We start from the raw sequence: 14,236 nt of genomic DNA on the forward strand, positions 1-14,236 counted from the left end.
CCAAGCCACCTCTTTTTCATCTGGTTTTATTTCCCAGACAACATACCACTTCCATAACATGTGCACTCCACTGGGAGAGAAGCTGCAGGCCTTGGAGAGAGAGATCAAAGAGTTTCCGATACTCTGCATCTGTTTTCTGAGCTTCCTGTCGACCAGACCCAGTCACCACCTAGCACATTATTAAACAACAACAAAACAAGAAAACCACAAACCCACATCAAAACGTGCTGTATCCACCATCCATAGCCAAATTTCTACACAGATTTCTTTTAAGCATTAAACCAGCATTATGGACCAACACCTGCATTAATATCAGCCTTTTCTTCTACACTTACACAGCTAAACTTCAGATTTTAGTCAAGACGTATTGTTGCAGATGAATTAAAGACGTAAGTCGTATACACACACATGTATACATATATAAAAATAGAGCATATATAAATATATATATATGTGCGGGGTTTTTTTTGGGTTTTTTGGGGTTTTTTTTTTGGGGGGGGGGGGTTAACTAATCTCTTAACTTTTAGTTTCATTTAAACTGTTATGGGCACCCATTTGGAGTCAGGGTTAGACAATCTATTCCAAAGAAGACATGCCAAAATTTCTAGGATAGGGGTGGGGCAGAATAATACTGCAGTTTGTGAGATGTATCATTACTATTTTAAATTTAAATAGCACAAATATCATGCAGAGATTGGGTACTAGGCCCTGCAGCCAGCTTTTCTTGATCCAAGTCAGCAAGCTTTGTCAATTGTCTAGCCTAAGGTTTACCTGCTCTTCAGATACTTAACAATAACTGTTAATCAGTGACATGAAATTTGCACATATAGCTCTAATCCCACAAACCTCACTGTTGCTGTAACGAGCCAGTTCTGATATGAAACGCATATGGTCTTCTCTGATTTGGATCATCTGCTCACAAATATTGTATTGGGGACTGCTGCTGGAAGACGTGCACGTCCATCTGTTTCAGAAGACAAAAAAACCCCACCTAAATCAGTTTAGGCAATAAACAATACAACTGATACTGCAAAGAAAGATCCGTAACGTGTGACCTTTTTTAAAAAATCTTCCTTCTCTACTTGAGGCCTTTCCCCTTTTCACACCTCTACTTCTGACCCTGCACAATCCATTAGGGATGGACTACCCTTCTGAGTTCAAATAGCACTTCTTCAAAGACTTAAAAGCCCAACTTTTTTCTTTTTGTGTTTGTTTGTCTGTTTGTTTTAAAGGATGTTGCTATTAAATACAAATCAGCATCTCTCTCCAGGAGCATACACTTAGGGACAGGCCTGCAAAGGATTGAAAAGCAGGGCAGAAGTATAGGTATAGGCTGTAAGATACATTTAGTTGCCTTCAGATTGTTTTTCATTACACTTGCTTAACCATGAAGAGCCTACAATATGCTCCCAACTATAAAAAAAGCATTATTAAATACTATTAACATGTTAACAAGAGGGACACAAAAGACATGCTACCAAGAATGTCATGTTAAGTAGCCTCATATTTTTAGTAGTTTGACAGGCCCACTGTCATTCATTTTCTCTTAGCAATTACATGCAGGTTATAGGTTTTTTCTGCAGGAATTAAAACACAAAGCACTGCATTTTAAATTCATGTAACTGCATGGAGGGAAGGTCTTGGAGGAGCACAGAAATGTTCACTAAAAGAAAGCAATAACCATAAACTGTGGAACCATTTATGTAAAAACTGGCTGCATTTTCCAGTCATTTTGCTGTGCTGCACACCTAGCCAAAAAAAAAGAGGGGAGACAAGCTAAGTTGCTGCTTCGTATACAATATACACATGCCTATTTACCCATGCACTACTACTGCTCACCTTGCTTAGCAAATTCCTTCATTTCTTTTAAAGAAAGTTTCATATTTAAAGGAAAAAATAAAAATTAAATTAGTGTAAGATGAAATTCATTTCTCCCAACCCAGGTGATAAGAAATGCCACAGATAAAAGAATAAGCTCAGCAGCATAGAAAGGTCTTTAAACAACTTGTTTCTTTAGTTGTAGTTATTACATGAACTACATTAATAGTGAAATACCCACACCAAAAAGTAGACCAAGATAAAAATCCTATTGAAGTCATTATCACAGACACACAGACTAATGGGTGATTATGAAAATCTACTCCAAGGATCTGACTTTCTGCAGCCCAGATGCTCCCCTCTTTGTTTCCTTCTCCCTCTTACCTGGATTTATTTTCTTCGTAATGGGCACTGGTCTTAATGTATCTTGCAAGTTCAATCTGCATGTCACCAAACAGCGGGACAACCTGCAACTGCTGTACACAGGGAATAAATCAGATTAGATAAATTATTAAACACAAATCTTAGTGAAAGAAAACCTTTATCTACCCATATTATAGTCCAAAGTGATCTTTATTCTATTTGATTATATTTAAAATGCAAGGGCAATTACCTTGAAGATCACATCTTAACCAACCTTAAAGAACTTGTCTATCTTGGCTAAGTTTATCCTTTTCTTTGCGTCCAGCTTATAGATGTTACTGACACTTCCATCCATCAGGTACAATCCAAAGCCCATAACCTGAAATAGAAAAAAAAAAATAAAAATCAAACCTCTCTGTAAAAGGACCTCAGAGGTAAATAAATACCTGCTACACTAAGACCGTTCTTCATATCATTAAAATAAAAAAGTAGTATTTTAAAAACAGTCCTGAAACACCACCTTCCTTCAAAGAGAAGTATTTTCAAATACACACATTTAGTATTCTTTTCCTATATGTACATCAGTAGTTTCTACACTAACATTAGCCTGATCAGTTATCCTTAAAAGATGCTGCTTGTTTGTATAAAGGTTTAGCACACAAAAGAAGCCAGACTGTAGTTTCAGTGACGTTATTTTTACACAGGGTTTTTTTCATTTCCATTTTATTAAAATTCTGTGCATGTAAAATGATCTGTAACAGAAGTTTAGATCTAACGCCTCTGAGTGATTGCCTTTTATGGCTTTCAGCACATCTCTGCATTTTTCACACAAGAGCTCAGAAGCATCAAAAAAAAAATCTAATGACATTTTGCCCAAATTATTCATTAACATGAAGTTACAATTCAGTATTTACAATAGCAGGAGCTGAGCATTAGCCACTTAATGTGTTCTAAGCAGAAGTCCTAAATATGAAAGACACATTGGACATCCCTGCAGACAGAACACAAATTCTCTAGCATTTGTATGCGGTTTCAGGATGCTTCCATTTGGTCCTAGAAAACAGAGCTCTTCAGAAGTTAAACACTGAAGTGATTCAAAACATTTGTCATGAGGCAAATTTTCTGTTCTTACTCTATACCTTTTCTTCCACTGCAAGATATGCAGCTGGTATCAGCCACACTTCACATTGCCCAGCAGCCTCTTATTACATGTACATATTCTAGTTAACTAAACTTATCTACTTACCAACCCTAATTTTAAGTTACTTGTTCCCCAAAATAGGTAATATACAGCTTCACTTCCAAAAGCTTTCTATAGAAATTTGCCACATATCTAAAAATACAATGTAGTAGTTCCTTTCTGTTGTCATTAAACTTCATAGACACAATTCCATAGAACTGGTTTCCTAGCAAGGCTACAGTTCAATTGGGTCAACTTCAATTTATGAAAAACAAAAATGATTACGAACTTTCTAAACACAGTTAGCATGCAATGTAATAAAAAGACAGTGGGGGGATGGGGAGAAAAAGGAATAATTTGTGTTATTTGGTTAACTGGTCCCTTTTAAAAAAAATTACAAACAATCAGGAATTCAAACATCTGTGACTTGCCTCAACCATTCTTTTTTAATTTTATACCTAAAGGAAACCTACTTTCAAAAGCATATGTTTCTCACTGGGCGTTAGATACATTTTGTTTTCATAGTAGTCCATGCACAAATTCACAATATCTGCAAGAAGCTCTTCATAGCCAACAATCACCTCCAACTGCTGCTGTAAAGACTGGGAAAAAAGAAGAAAAGGATATTAATCAACTAGTTATACTCCCTGGCAAACAATAATTACTACCAAACTGGAAGAGTTTTATTTTGCTAGTTTTGTAAAGCATTAGGTAAAAGACAATTCTGCAAAAAGACACTTAAAGCTTACTTGTGTTATCTTGTTGTGGTTGGCAAGGAACATGGAGAGGTTCTGGGATTCTTGAATAGACTGAGGATCTGCCATTTTCCGCAGGAACTGAGCGGCTCTTTGAAAACAGAAGAAAAACCAGTATATCCCTTCAGCAGGATGCTTGTAGCAAATCCATCCCCTCTCGTTAGAAACACACCTGCCTCCAAATCTGCCAGGGGAACTCTAAGCTGTGTAAGTGCCATTCTGTAAGTGCCAGTACAACGGCGTATCATTCACTGCTCGTACAAGACTCAATCTCAGTACATCTCCCATTTCCAAACTTCTGAATCAAGCAAAAAGAGAACTTGGCAGATGTGGTCAGTACTTGTTTGCTACAGCTTAATAAAAGTGAGTTATCCAAACATATACTGTGGATTCAACAAAGCCGTCAAGAGCCTGTTTCATCAAGGATGAAGGGAAGACTTTTTAAGAAAACAGTTAAAAAGAAAGGCGAAATTTTACTATAAGAGAAATATGGACTTAATTTATCTCAAATGAACTGTTTTACAATCCCAAATCACTCCCTGCACCCTAGTTAAAAGGCCAAATCCAACCCAAGCCAAGAATCATTGGATATATCCCTCAACTGACAGGGACAGCAGTGGCTCTATAGACCCAAGACACGCAACAAGCCAGGAAAAGTCAGTCTTCCAGAAAACAGTTTGTCCTCCAGAAGCACGCCTCCAAAGAAAAAGAAAGGCAAAACAAGTTTAAGAGGTCTTCAGGCACAACTACAAAAGGCAACTACTGGCAGAGGTAGAAATTAAATCTCATGAAAGTGGAAGCAGGACAAATAAAATTGGCTAGTCGTTGGCTGAATGGTTTTCTTTATGAATGACCACAGATGATACAGCTGGCAGAAAGACTTTTCTCTACTGCTCTGACCACTGTATTTGACAAAAGATACCTGATACCATCTGGCAGCTCAAGCATAAAACTTGGTCACTGGTATCCCATCCTTCTCCCCTCCCTGCTACACCTGCGGTCACGACAACCTTGAAGGGCAAAGCTGAAATGTGTTAAGAGTAAGTGTAACAACTCTCAGTTACAAATGTCGAAAGTGGATACCAAAAATAGAACAGACTAGAAATAGAATAGAACAGAAGTAGCACAAGCGACCAGCAAGCCATGTTCCTCTCAAACTTAAAAAGAAAAGCTTTACTGAGCAAAGTATACTCATCGCGTTTCGCATACACCAAGACAGAGGTGTTAGACAGCTTGGCAGTAAAAAGCAGAACAACCCTTTGCTGCTGGAAGAACAGCATAAAATAACCCAGGTTTACTCAACTGCCTAACTGCAGTCAGCGCATCCCCACTTCCCAGGTAACTGTTCCCCCGTTTTTGAAGAGCGAGCTGTTGGCAAAAGAGCAGCTGCTGCCATCTCGTGGGACGCCTGTACCCCGCAGCAGAACCGCCAGCCCTGCGGCTCCTCGCCACTCACCGCTTGTAGGCGGAATGGTCGTTCTTCACGCTGCACTTCATATTTTTCAACTCATCCAATACCGCGAACATGTTGATGAATTTGCCCAGTGTGATCAGATACGCTTCAGACACAAAGTCCTTCCTCCTCTCCGCATGGCACAAACGTCTCACCTCTCCACAAAATCGTTCAATGGCGTTTCTCTAATGGGGGAAAAAAGAAGAAACTGGGGGTAAAAGCCATGATGTTTCCAGGAAAAAAGTTCCATTGCCTAACTGGAACTGGTCCAGTGAAAAGCACCACTGAAGCACAAAAATGTTTAAAGCCTGCAAGGCTAACAAGGCATCAGCACAGGCTTTTCAGCTCCACCCCTGTGTACTTGCAGTGACTTTTGCCACAGAGCTTGCCTGGCACAAGAGCCAAGGTTGTTCTCTACAGATTGAAGTCATAAAAGTTTAAAACCCCTTTGAAACAAGTGATTTAATGCTCTTCAGTGAGGAAGTGTATATGCATTAAAAGGCAGACTATAGGTATGTACCCTTAAAACAAAAAAACCCCACAGCACACTGTACATGCCAAATCCCAAAATCATCCTGGCACGTGTTTATTTCAGGGCTCATTTCCAAGCATATGTCAAGGTCATTTCAGATAGAGCCTACAAGTACAAAAACCCCAGTAACTTCGAATGTAAAGAGGAATCTGTACTGACTTTACAGCGCTGATCTGCTTGAATGAAAGGAGACTGTTTGTACTCAGTAAGATCCGCCAGTTGGGGAAGACAACAGGAAATACTACATTTCATTCTGTCTCCTCTTCCTGTGTGCTCCAGGGCTCACAGGCTCTAGCTGCTCCAGCTCCTTCCAAATAATGCCTGGAAACATCCTCAGTCCATTGAACCAAATGGCAAGCTGCCAGCACGGGAAGAGAAAGCAAGACAGACTGCTATTCTCCAGACCCCGTGTAGCTCGGGTGGCTGGAGGGTCACAACAACTGGGTTAGTTCGTCTCAGTTAAAAATTTCCATAGCAAAGTTGCACCTGCTGCTCTGGTGTCCAGACTTGTGGATCACTCACTCCCCAACAAATGTTTTTTGTGTCGAGATTCTTTTAAGTATACATGTGAAATGTGTTATATTTCCATTTCCTTTCTTCCTGAAGTGCCAGATCTCTGTCCCCATGTGCTACGTAGGCACCATACGCAATTACCTTTGATTTTATGCTCAAAGTCTTAATAGAGATTGTCTGAAGTTTTTAAGATAGTCATTAGAAATTCTGCCCTTCTGTGAGACACTAAAGGGTTGGGTTTTTTCCCAAAGTATAATGACTAGGTTCAGTATCTGAGCACACAATATAAAGCATACAAAATAGGAATATAAAAATACAAGCCTACTGACAAATTTTGTTTCCGTTCCTTTTACCTGAAAATACATAAAATTCATCAGTTTTGTGACTTCTGGCTCCAGAACTTCCACAGTTTTCTCATAAATTTCTACTCTGTTAGGCTGCTCGTTGCACTTGACCTGAGGATAATTAAAAACACCATTACACTTGAAACCTTCCCTGAGAAAGCCTCAGAAACTAAGATCCTGAGAAAATGCATTATCATCCCAAACAGACAAACTTGAGGCGTAAATTTCTGGATTTGGTAATTGTATGCTAGTCTTCTAAACTTAACTGTGTGTAAAAAAAATAAATTTAAAAAAATCTAAGATATTTCTATTACCTCACAGCAAATAATTTAGTTGTCAAACACCTCTGTACAGTTAGGACAATGCTCTTCCCACATTAAGCCACTTGCTCAAAATCAAGCATTAAAATATGGCCAGAACTACAAATTAAAATAGATTATCTGACTTCCACCCTAAATCTTTAAATCACAGGATAAGCTTTCTTTGCATTTCAGTACAAAAATAATCACATTACAAACTCCTTACAAAGCAGGCAGATGTCAACTCATGGTTATAATTCTGTTTCATTCTTCTGCTGCATCTTAGTATTTTTCCCACCTCACAGCTGTACAACCATTCCTAGATACTTCAGGCTGACTTGTCACTATTCACAGGCTTTTTTTTTTTGTATACAGATCAAAAAAACAGTACATAGCTCTGACATTCAGAAAACTACTAATTAGGATGTCAAGAAACTTAAATGTTCAACCCAAATGTTAATTGTTACATGCCATGCTACTTGTAAAACCTGTTCTGCATTTAAGTATTGAGTTGGGGAGTAGGAAGGGTCTATTCTCTTGAAAGAAATTTTGACCTCAAACAGATCCAACAGTCAAAGGTTTTCCTTCTAGAGCATATTACCCCTACACTACTCTTGAACCAATCAGTCAAGCTGACACAAAGCCCATGAGGTATTGCTAAGATGCCTTATCAAAAAAAAAAAAAAAAAAAAAAAAAGTCCAACTGGTCCCCAAGTGCTAAACCACTATTCTATGGCACGCCCAACTTAAGAATTCAGGAGTCAAAGTAAACTACATTTTGGCACTTATTGACAAAGTTCTACCTGCATCTCCACTCCAAAACAAGACCAAGACAGAAGTTTACATTTTGCATGACACGTTAATTTTCATCCTTTACCTGAGGAATGGCTCTTGAGCAGCTTCTCCATGTGTACAACATGACTGCATACTCCTGACCTTCTTCTAGCATTTCATTCTGTAAGACAATACAATTAGCCATTGTAATACAAAAGGGTTAAATCCACTTGTCTTCCATTATTCCAAACCCTCATCCAAACAAACCACAAAATGTGTGTGTACAAAAACACACGTATTACAAGCTGAATGATACATCATCCTGTATGCATAAAAAAATATTACCATAATTCATAGGCTCAGCTGGCATATTACATCTATCAGAGCTGACCAGCGACTGATGTCCATCTTAGCTTTAATCCAACAGCTAAAAAAAAAAGATCCATTTATTCTCAATCACCTGGTTTAGCACCCAATCAATTCTGAGAGAATTCACATGATCATCTTTGTACCACTTCAGCCAGCGAATACCTATGAGATCACTAATCAACAACTGCAGCAATTATGCTTACTCCCCAGATCAGATTGGGTTTTGTGTTGCTCTTTCTTCCCTAAACTAAAGACATCGTGATCTATAAATATAAATAAAAATGCTAATCTGAGGGGGGAGGGTGGTGGGGTGGTGGTTGTTTTTCTTCTTAAACCTGGATGCTGCAGGTGGAATGGTCAAGGATGAAAGAGTCAGCACATACAAAGCAATATCCTTTTTCACTTGTCAAAGGAGAGGTCCAACAACATCCAACCAATCAGAACAGGTTAAGGAGTTGCTAGATTAAGTAGATTAGTGTAAATTTACATAATTTTCAGTAGCATGTCATCAGGTGCTGGATCTGCCCACTCCACTGTTTGTGAACTGACCTCTAGAATTAACAGGACATATTTACAAGAGTGCCATGAAATGACAAGTTCAGTACAGACCAGCATTTGCAGCCTGCAAGTTCTTTTGTATCCCAAAACAGCTACACCATCAGCAGACATGGGAGTTACTAGCATGAAGACTTATCTTCTATTGTGGAACTGTTAAAAACCACAGAATACCTAACACAAAAAGCATGTAGTAAACCACTAACACACACACTCCTCAGTGAGGAAGCCAACAAAAACCCTTCAACACCACTAAACTGACAGATAGTGGAAATTTGGCAGGATGGAAAGTAATTTTTCACTCAAGTTATGGCAGCAAGCTGTCAATACAACTAACTCACTTCAAAACACTGGAAATTCCACGCACAACAAAAGCAGGAAACTTCTGAGCAACATTGGTTGATCAAGAAGAAAGATAATTTTAAAATTATCAATAAGTACATGTGTGAAAAAAGAAAATCTATGGACTTTTTTATCTTACTGCCTCCCAGAATTGTTGGAGATAACTTGGTTTCTGGTTTTCTGTGACCACAATTCTTAAAATGAACTGCAAGAGGACACGTGCCTCTCCTTTTATTCCAGGTAATACAAAAGTATATATCTGAACATCTACTTACCATGCTAGAATGGACTGTAGCTTGCTCAATGTATCTTGCAATGCCAGTGACAAAGGCATTTCTGTCTTCAAAATTAGTGTTGAAGTTTGGCTGCAGAGAAAGCAAAATACAGAATTAAATCTTTGGTAGGGGAAAGCATTTATATGTATATACACGCACACACACACACACATATATAAAATATAAACATAGTTTGGTTTTGTTCTTTTGTTTTTTAAAGCACATACTCTTCTTAACAGCAACAGGAAATGGAAAAACTTTTTCCTACGATGACAACATACCTGGTAAAGCAGGGATGATGGTGGGGGTTCAATACACGGTTGCTGATCTGGCAGTGGTAATTCTTCCAAGAGATCCACATTGGACAAGGCATCTTCCAGTGTTACTTGAGCAGTCATTTTGCACCTGGTTAAAAAATACATACATACATACATCTAGATACGTATGCACACATACATGTAACTTTCTATGTGTTACTATATACACAGAAAACAAATGAGTAACATGAAAAGCAGGCAACTCCTTATGTTGTGGGAAATGTGAAGCTTCCTTTCAACCATAACGGAAGGGAAACAGTCAAACTGAAACCCATCTGGTTTTAGTATACAAGTTTAAAAAAGGCTTTTAGGACTAACATCCTCCTTACTTTTACGAGTTGAGAAATGCTTCTTCTCCCCCACTGCTACACACCAGAAGTACACTAAAAATAGAGGAAAGGATGACATCTAATGCTCGGTTTTGAATCGATGTGTCCTCAAACCCTTATGCACAGATCCTACTACCAGCTCATCTTCAGGAGAACCGTCTGTCAAAAGGTGCCAGCAGTCTCCGGTGTTTCATGTCCTAGGACACCCAGATCTGCTTTGTGTAGTTAAAGAGGCCTAAACCCCCTCAGGATCATGACGATCTCCATATACCTCCAACTGCTGCCACTGCATGGGGTTTTGAACCAAGAACAGCAATGAAAAGCAATTTTGCGAAGAAAGCGTGGGGTGGAACAACTCATCATCCACTTTTGCATAATGATCTATTCATCCTCCTTGGTGGAGTGAAAGATTCCTCATTTTGGAGGTAACACCTCTAATCAAGCTGTCTCTTTTTGTCTGTAAGGCTTTGCAAGCTATTTTCCTCCACTTGCCAGAGCGCAACCACGCACCTACTGTGAAAGGAGTGGCTGAGCACTGACAGCCCTCAGCTCTAAGCAGGAGGGCAAGAACACCGAGCACCCGCAGCCCAGAGGAGCAGGTCCCTGCCAGGCAAGGGGGGAACAAGCAGATCTTGCCGCAGCTCACCACGAGAGCCAGGACGGGCTGGTTGTTCCACCAACTCGCTGCACCTTCAGTGGCCTGGCAGAAAAACCTCCTCACTTCCTCTAACCTAGTTATGTTCTCCTGGGGAAAGCCCCACAGAAACAGCAGCTTTATCTCCAAGGAATGGCTCAGCTGACAAAAAAATCCCAACAAAACAACAGACCAACTCCAAAACCCAAAGCAAAGAGAAGGAAGCAGCCAGAAGCGATTACCTATCCACCTTCAGAGACCAGCCCTGCATCCCAAGCCATTGCCATGAAGCTAACACACCAAATACAGAGAGAGCTCACCAACAACTTTAAACAACCCATCAGAAAGCTCCAGAGGCGTTTTGCTTCTTGAAACCCCAGCACAAACCTTGCTTCAAGCCTGAGCATACGAGTTTCTGTTAGAATAAATAAACAAACGCCCAGACTGCGCAACTTGTGATCCCTGCCATAAAACAAGGAAGGACTGGACTGACAGGAGTGCTGGCTGGCAGACCTGCACTGGGACACTTGCCTAACACCTGCCTACACCCAGCTCAAGCTCCATCACAAGAACCACAGTTATTCTCAAATTAGAGACTGGCAAAAACCACAGCGTCCTCCCTTTGATAAATAAACAAATGCCAAAAAAAAAAATTTCACATTTGGGTGAAAGTCCTCCCAAGAGGTCAGACTCAACAGTTTTACCCTAGAGGAAATGGAAGAGAGTTGCCAATAAATCAGATAAGCAATATTCTAATTTTTGGTCTGAGTATCTATAGATCAAGCTTTAGCTAAAAAAGGAAACAATGCTTCACATAGGTTTGTTTAACTGAGAGACTCCTGCCAACATGAAATGTTTCCTCTCCTGATCCCCCCCATCAAAGCAGACACACCTGGCTGTGTGGCTGCTGTGGGACATGCCGGGAGTGGGACCCATGGCCCATAGCCCTCTCTCCCACTGCACCACACGACAGGTGAATGGCCACAAAGCACTGGCTCCAAGGAAGCACAGCAGGGGCATACTACAAAACACTTCTCCACCCATGCTCCAAAAACCATAGTGAAAAACGGCTGCCTGTTCTACACCAAAAATTACTGCACCTATCCAGGTAAAGGGGAGCTGACATTGAGTACAAGGAAAGTATCAACACCCTCTCCCCAATCCACACATCTTCCTTCTTTCTCCTAAAACACAGTCCATCAATGACTTGGGTCCCTGCTTCAGGAGAGCCCCAGGTGTTCACAAAAGCCAGGCTCCTCAGCACTACAAACACACCTTCTGAAGGCACGGCCCTTAGTCCCTGTACATGCCATTTCAGAAAGCACACCTGCAAGCTTTTGGCCTCAATATTTATAACAGCACAGGAGTAATCCTCCAGCATCAGCCTTCTATCTTCAGACTATTAGACATTAGACCATCCGTGGATTTTTTTTTTAATACTTGGAAAGTAATTTAAAAATAGAAATGAAAGCGTAAGCAAAACCAGAATCCCATCTCACTTACTCTGTCATTTATTTAATAGCACAAGTGTGGGAAAGCCCCATCACCAGGCCAGAGGCACAATCTAAGAAACAAAAGCTTCCTGCTGCCCTCTGGGTTGTGAAAAGAAATACAGGAAGATGCATTATTCCAAGCCCTTCGGCATGACTTCCCAAAGACAGATCAGCATTTTTCGAACCGGGAAAACAAGCAATTGGGCACAGACTGTTACAAAAGGCTTCTTGTTTTAAGGTCTCTCACCGACTGCTCCACTTTGTAATTTTGCCAAAGGTATCTACACTCCTGGTGTTCCATTGGCCAAATTCAGCGCTCCTGTTCTCCAGCTTTTTACTCCGGTACCTAGCAAGATGCGAAAGAGGAAGCAGCTCCTTCGTGCCCAGCTCTGACACACTTCCAAATGTCGGAAAGCCATGATTCATGCTTCCCCTCTGCCCACTGAGAAGCAAGCAGCGGAGGTTTGATAACAGCAGTGGCAGCAGAGGGACGGCTGGAGCTCTGCTACACTCACGCTGTGTTAGCCTGGAGACAACGTCCCACAGCCAGGTGACACCACCATATGGTACATGCCACCCCCTTGCCTGATGCGGCAGCCCTGTGACAAGGACAAAAGATTTCCTTTAAGTTTGAGGCGGTTTCGCCTATCTTTTCTACTGTTGTTGATAAAACAAGCTCCAAAAGACAACGGCTGTTTCTGATGTACAATGATGGAGGGTTGGCAAAACCAGAAATTCCATGTGTGTCGTCCATGTGTCCCATCCCTAAGTCTCAGAAAAATTAAATCAAGAAAACTAAAAGACACAAAATCGGATAGTCTTGCCACCTTTACAGTCATTCACTATGAGTACTTACAGCTGAAACTGCTGGACAGGAGAGCTAATACTTTAACATATTCCTTTTTGGCAGAGAACACAAACTTCAAAGACCTACTTAAAAAAAGTGTGCTTAGGAGTTTACCTAAATGAGAACAGATTAAAATGCCATAGTCATACTGATAATTATAGCTATACCAGTAAATTTACCCAAGCTGGGAGCACAACTTTCTTACTAAACTCCTACAACATTGTGTTTTCAGCTTTGTACCTACCTGAGATTTTCCAGGATGGATTCTCTCAGGTTGAAAACGTGTAAGAATTACTTCTGAAATAATCCTCTTTTTGTTATCTTTGTATCATGACCCATCATTACAGCACTAAAGTCAAGATGCACTCAATGAACATGTTTTCCTGGACATACAAAGTTTAATTAAAAAACATTGATTATCTGACATCCTCCTTCCAGGAGAAAGAATCACATGCACCAGCAAGCTGTTTTCCTCAGTTCTGGTGTTTGATGAGCACGCCCATCCTTCGAAGCAGGAGACAGCACCGTCTGCGCCAATTCTCAGCTCCCTTTTCTGGATTTCAAAGTAAGAAAATCCCTGTCTCCTGCACAGACAAGGTTCAGCCTTACAATGCCAAGTTCCACCGTGTCCATGGATCAAGAGCTATCAGTCAGAGGGTTTTTTAGGGAAACTCTGGGTATGTTAGTGCAAGGCCACTGACTAGCTTAAATTAAGATATTCTTCTTTTCCTCCAGTTCTGAAGCAGATGAGCACTGGGTGAGCCTTGTGCTGTGGAGAAGCTTGCTGAGCTGCCTCTGTCACATTTTGACCACAAGAAAAAACAACCCAAAAGAAAGGCGCCAGAACTTGATGCTCCTTTAGTGTTGTTTATACTTTGATTTAACTTCTGAGCTGGATTATTATTGAAACATATTCAGACAAAAGATTTGCCAGTATTTTAAAAAGTCATAATTCTGTACTGTTGTTCTCAGCTGTGCAACTGTGTGGCAAGGAGTGTCCTGCTCACAACATCCCTTTGGTATTTAGAGGAGATGAATGTTAAT

At 40.3% G+C, this 14,236-nt stretch overlaps 1 protein-coding gene across 1 annotated transcript in view; it reads right to left on the bottom strand.

Moving 5' to 3' along the window:
* The window catches only part of CYFIP1 (cytoplasmic FMR1 interacting protein 1), a 76,138-nt gene that overhangs the window by 47,933 nt on the left and 13,969 nt on the right, over window positions 1–14,236 (bottom strand). Inside the window, exons 2-12 of the mRNA XM_055703420.1 lie at window positions 9,854–9,977; window positions 9,573–9,662; window positions 8,135–8,212; window positions 6,968–7,069; window positions 5,573–5,754; window positions 4,111–4,207; window positions 3,835–3,963; window positions 2,456–2,560; window positions 2,203–2,294; window positions 847–964; window positions 47–169 (exon numbers count right to left, since the gene is read on the bottom strand). Coding sequence (XP_055559395.1) covers window positions 47–169; window positions 847–964; window positions 2,203–2,294; window positions 2,456–2,560; window positions 3,835–3,963; window positions 4,111–4,207; window positions 5,573–5,754; window positions 6,968–7,069; window positions 8,135–8,212; window positions 9,573–9,662; window positions 9,854–9,970 — 1,233 coding nt within the window. The 5' untranslated portion in view covers window positions 9,971–9,977. The remainder of the gene's footprint in view (window positions 1–46; window positions 170–846; window positions 965–2,202; window positions 2,295–2,455; window positions 2,561–3,834; window positions 3,964–4,110; window positions 4,208–5,572; window positions 5,755–6,967; window positions 7,070–8,134; window positions 8,213–9,572; window positions 9,663–9,853; window positions 9,978–14,236) is intronic.

Source organism: Falco cherrug, chromosome 2 (genome assembly GCF_023634085.1).
Source record: "Falco cherrug isolate bFalChe1 chromosome 2, bFalChe1.pri, whole genome shotgun sequence".
In the NCBI taxonomy this organism is placed as follows: Eukaryota; Metazoa; Chordata; class Aves; order Falconiformes; family Falconidae; genus Falco; species Falco cherrug.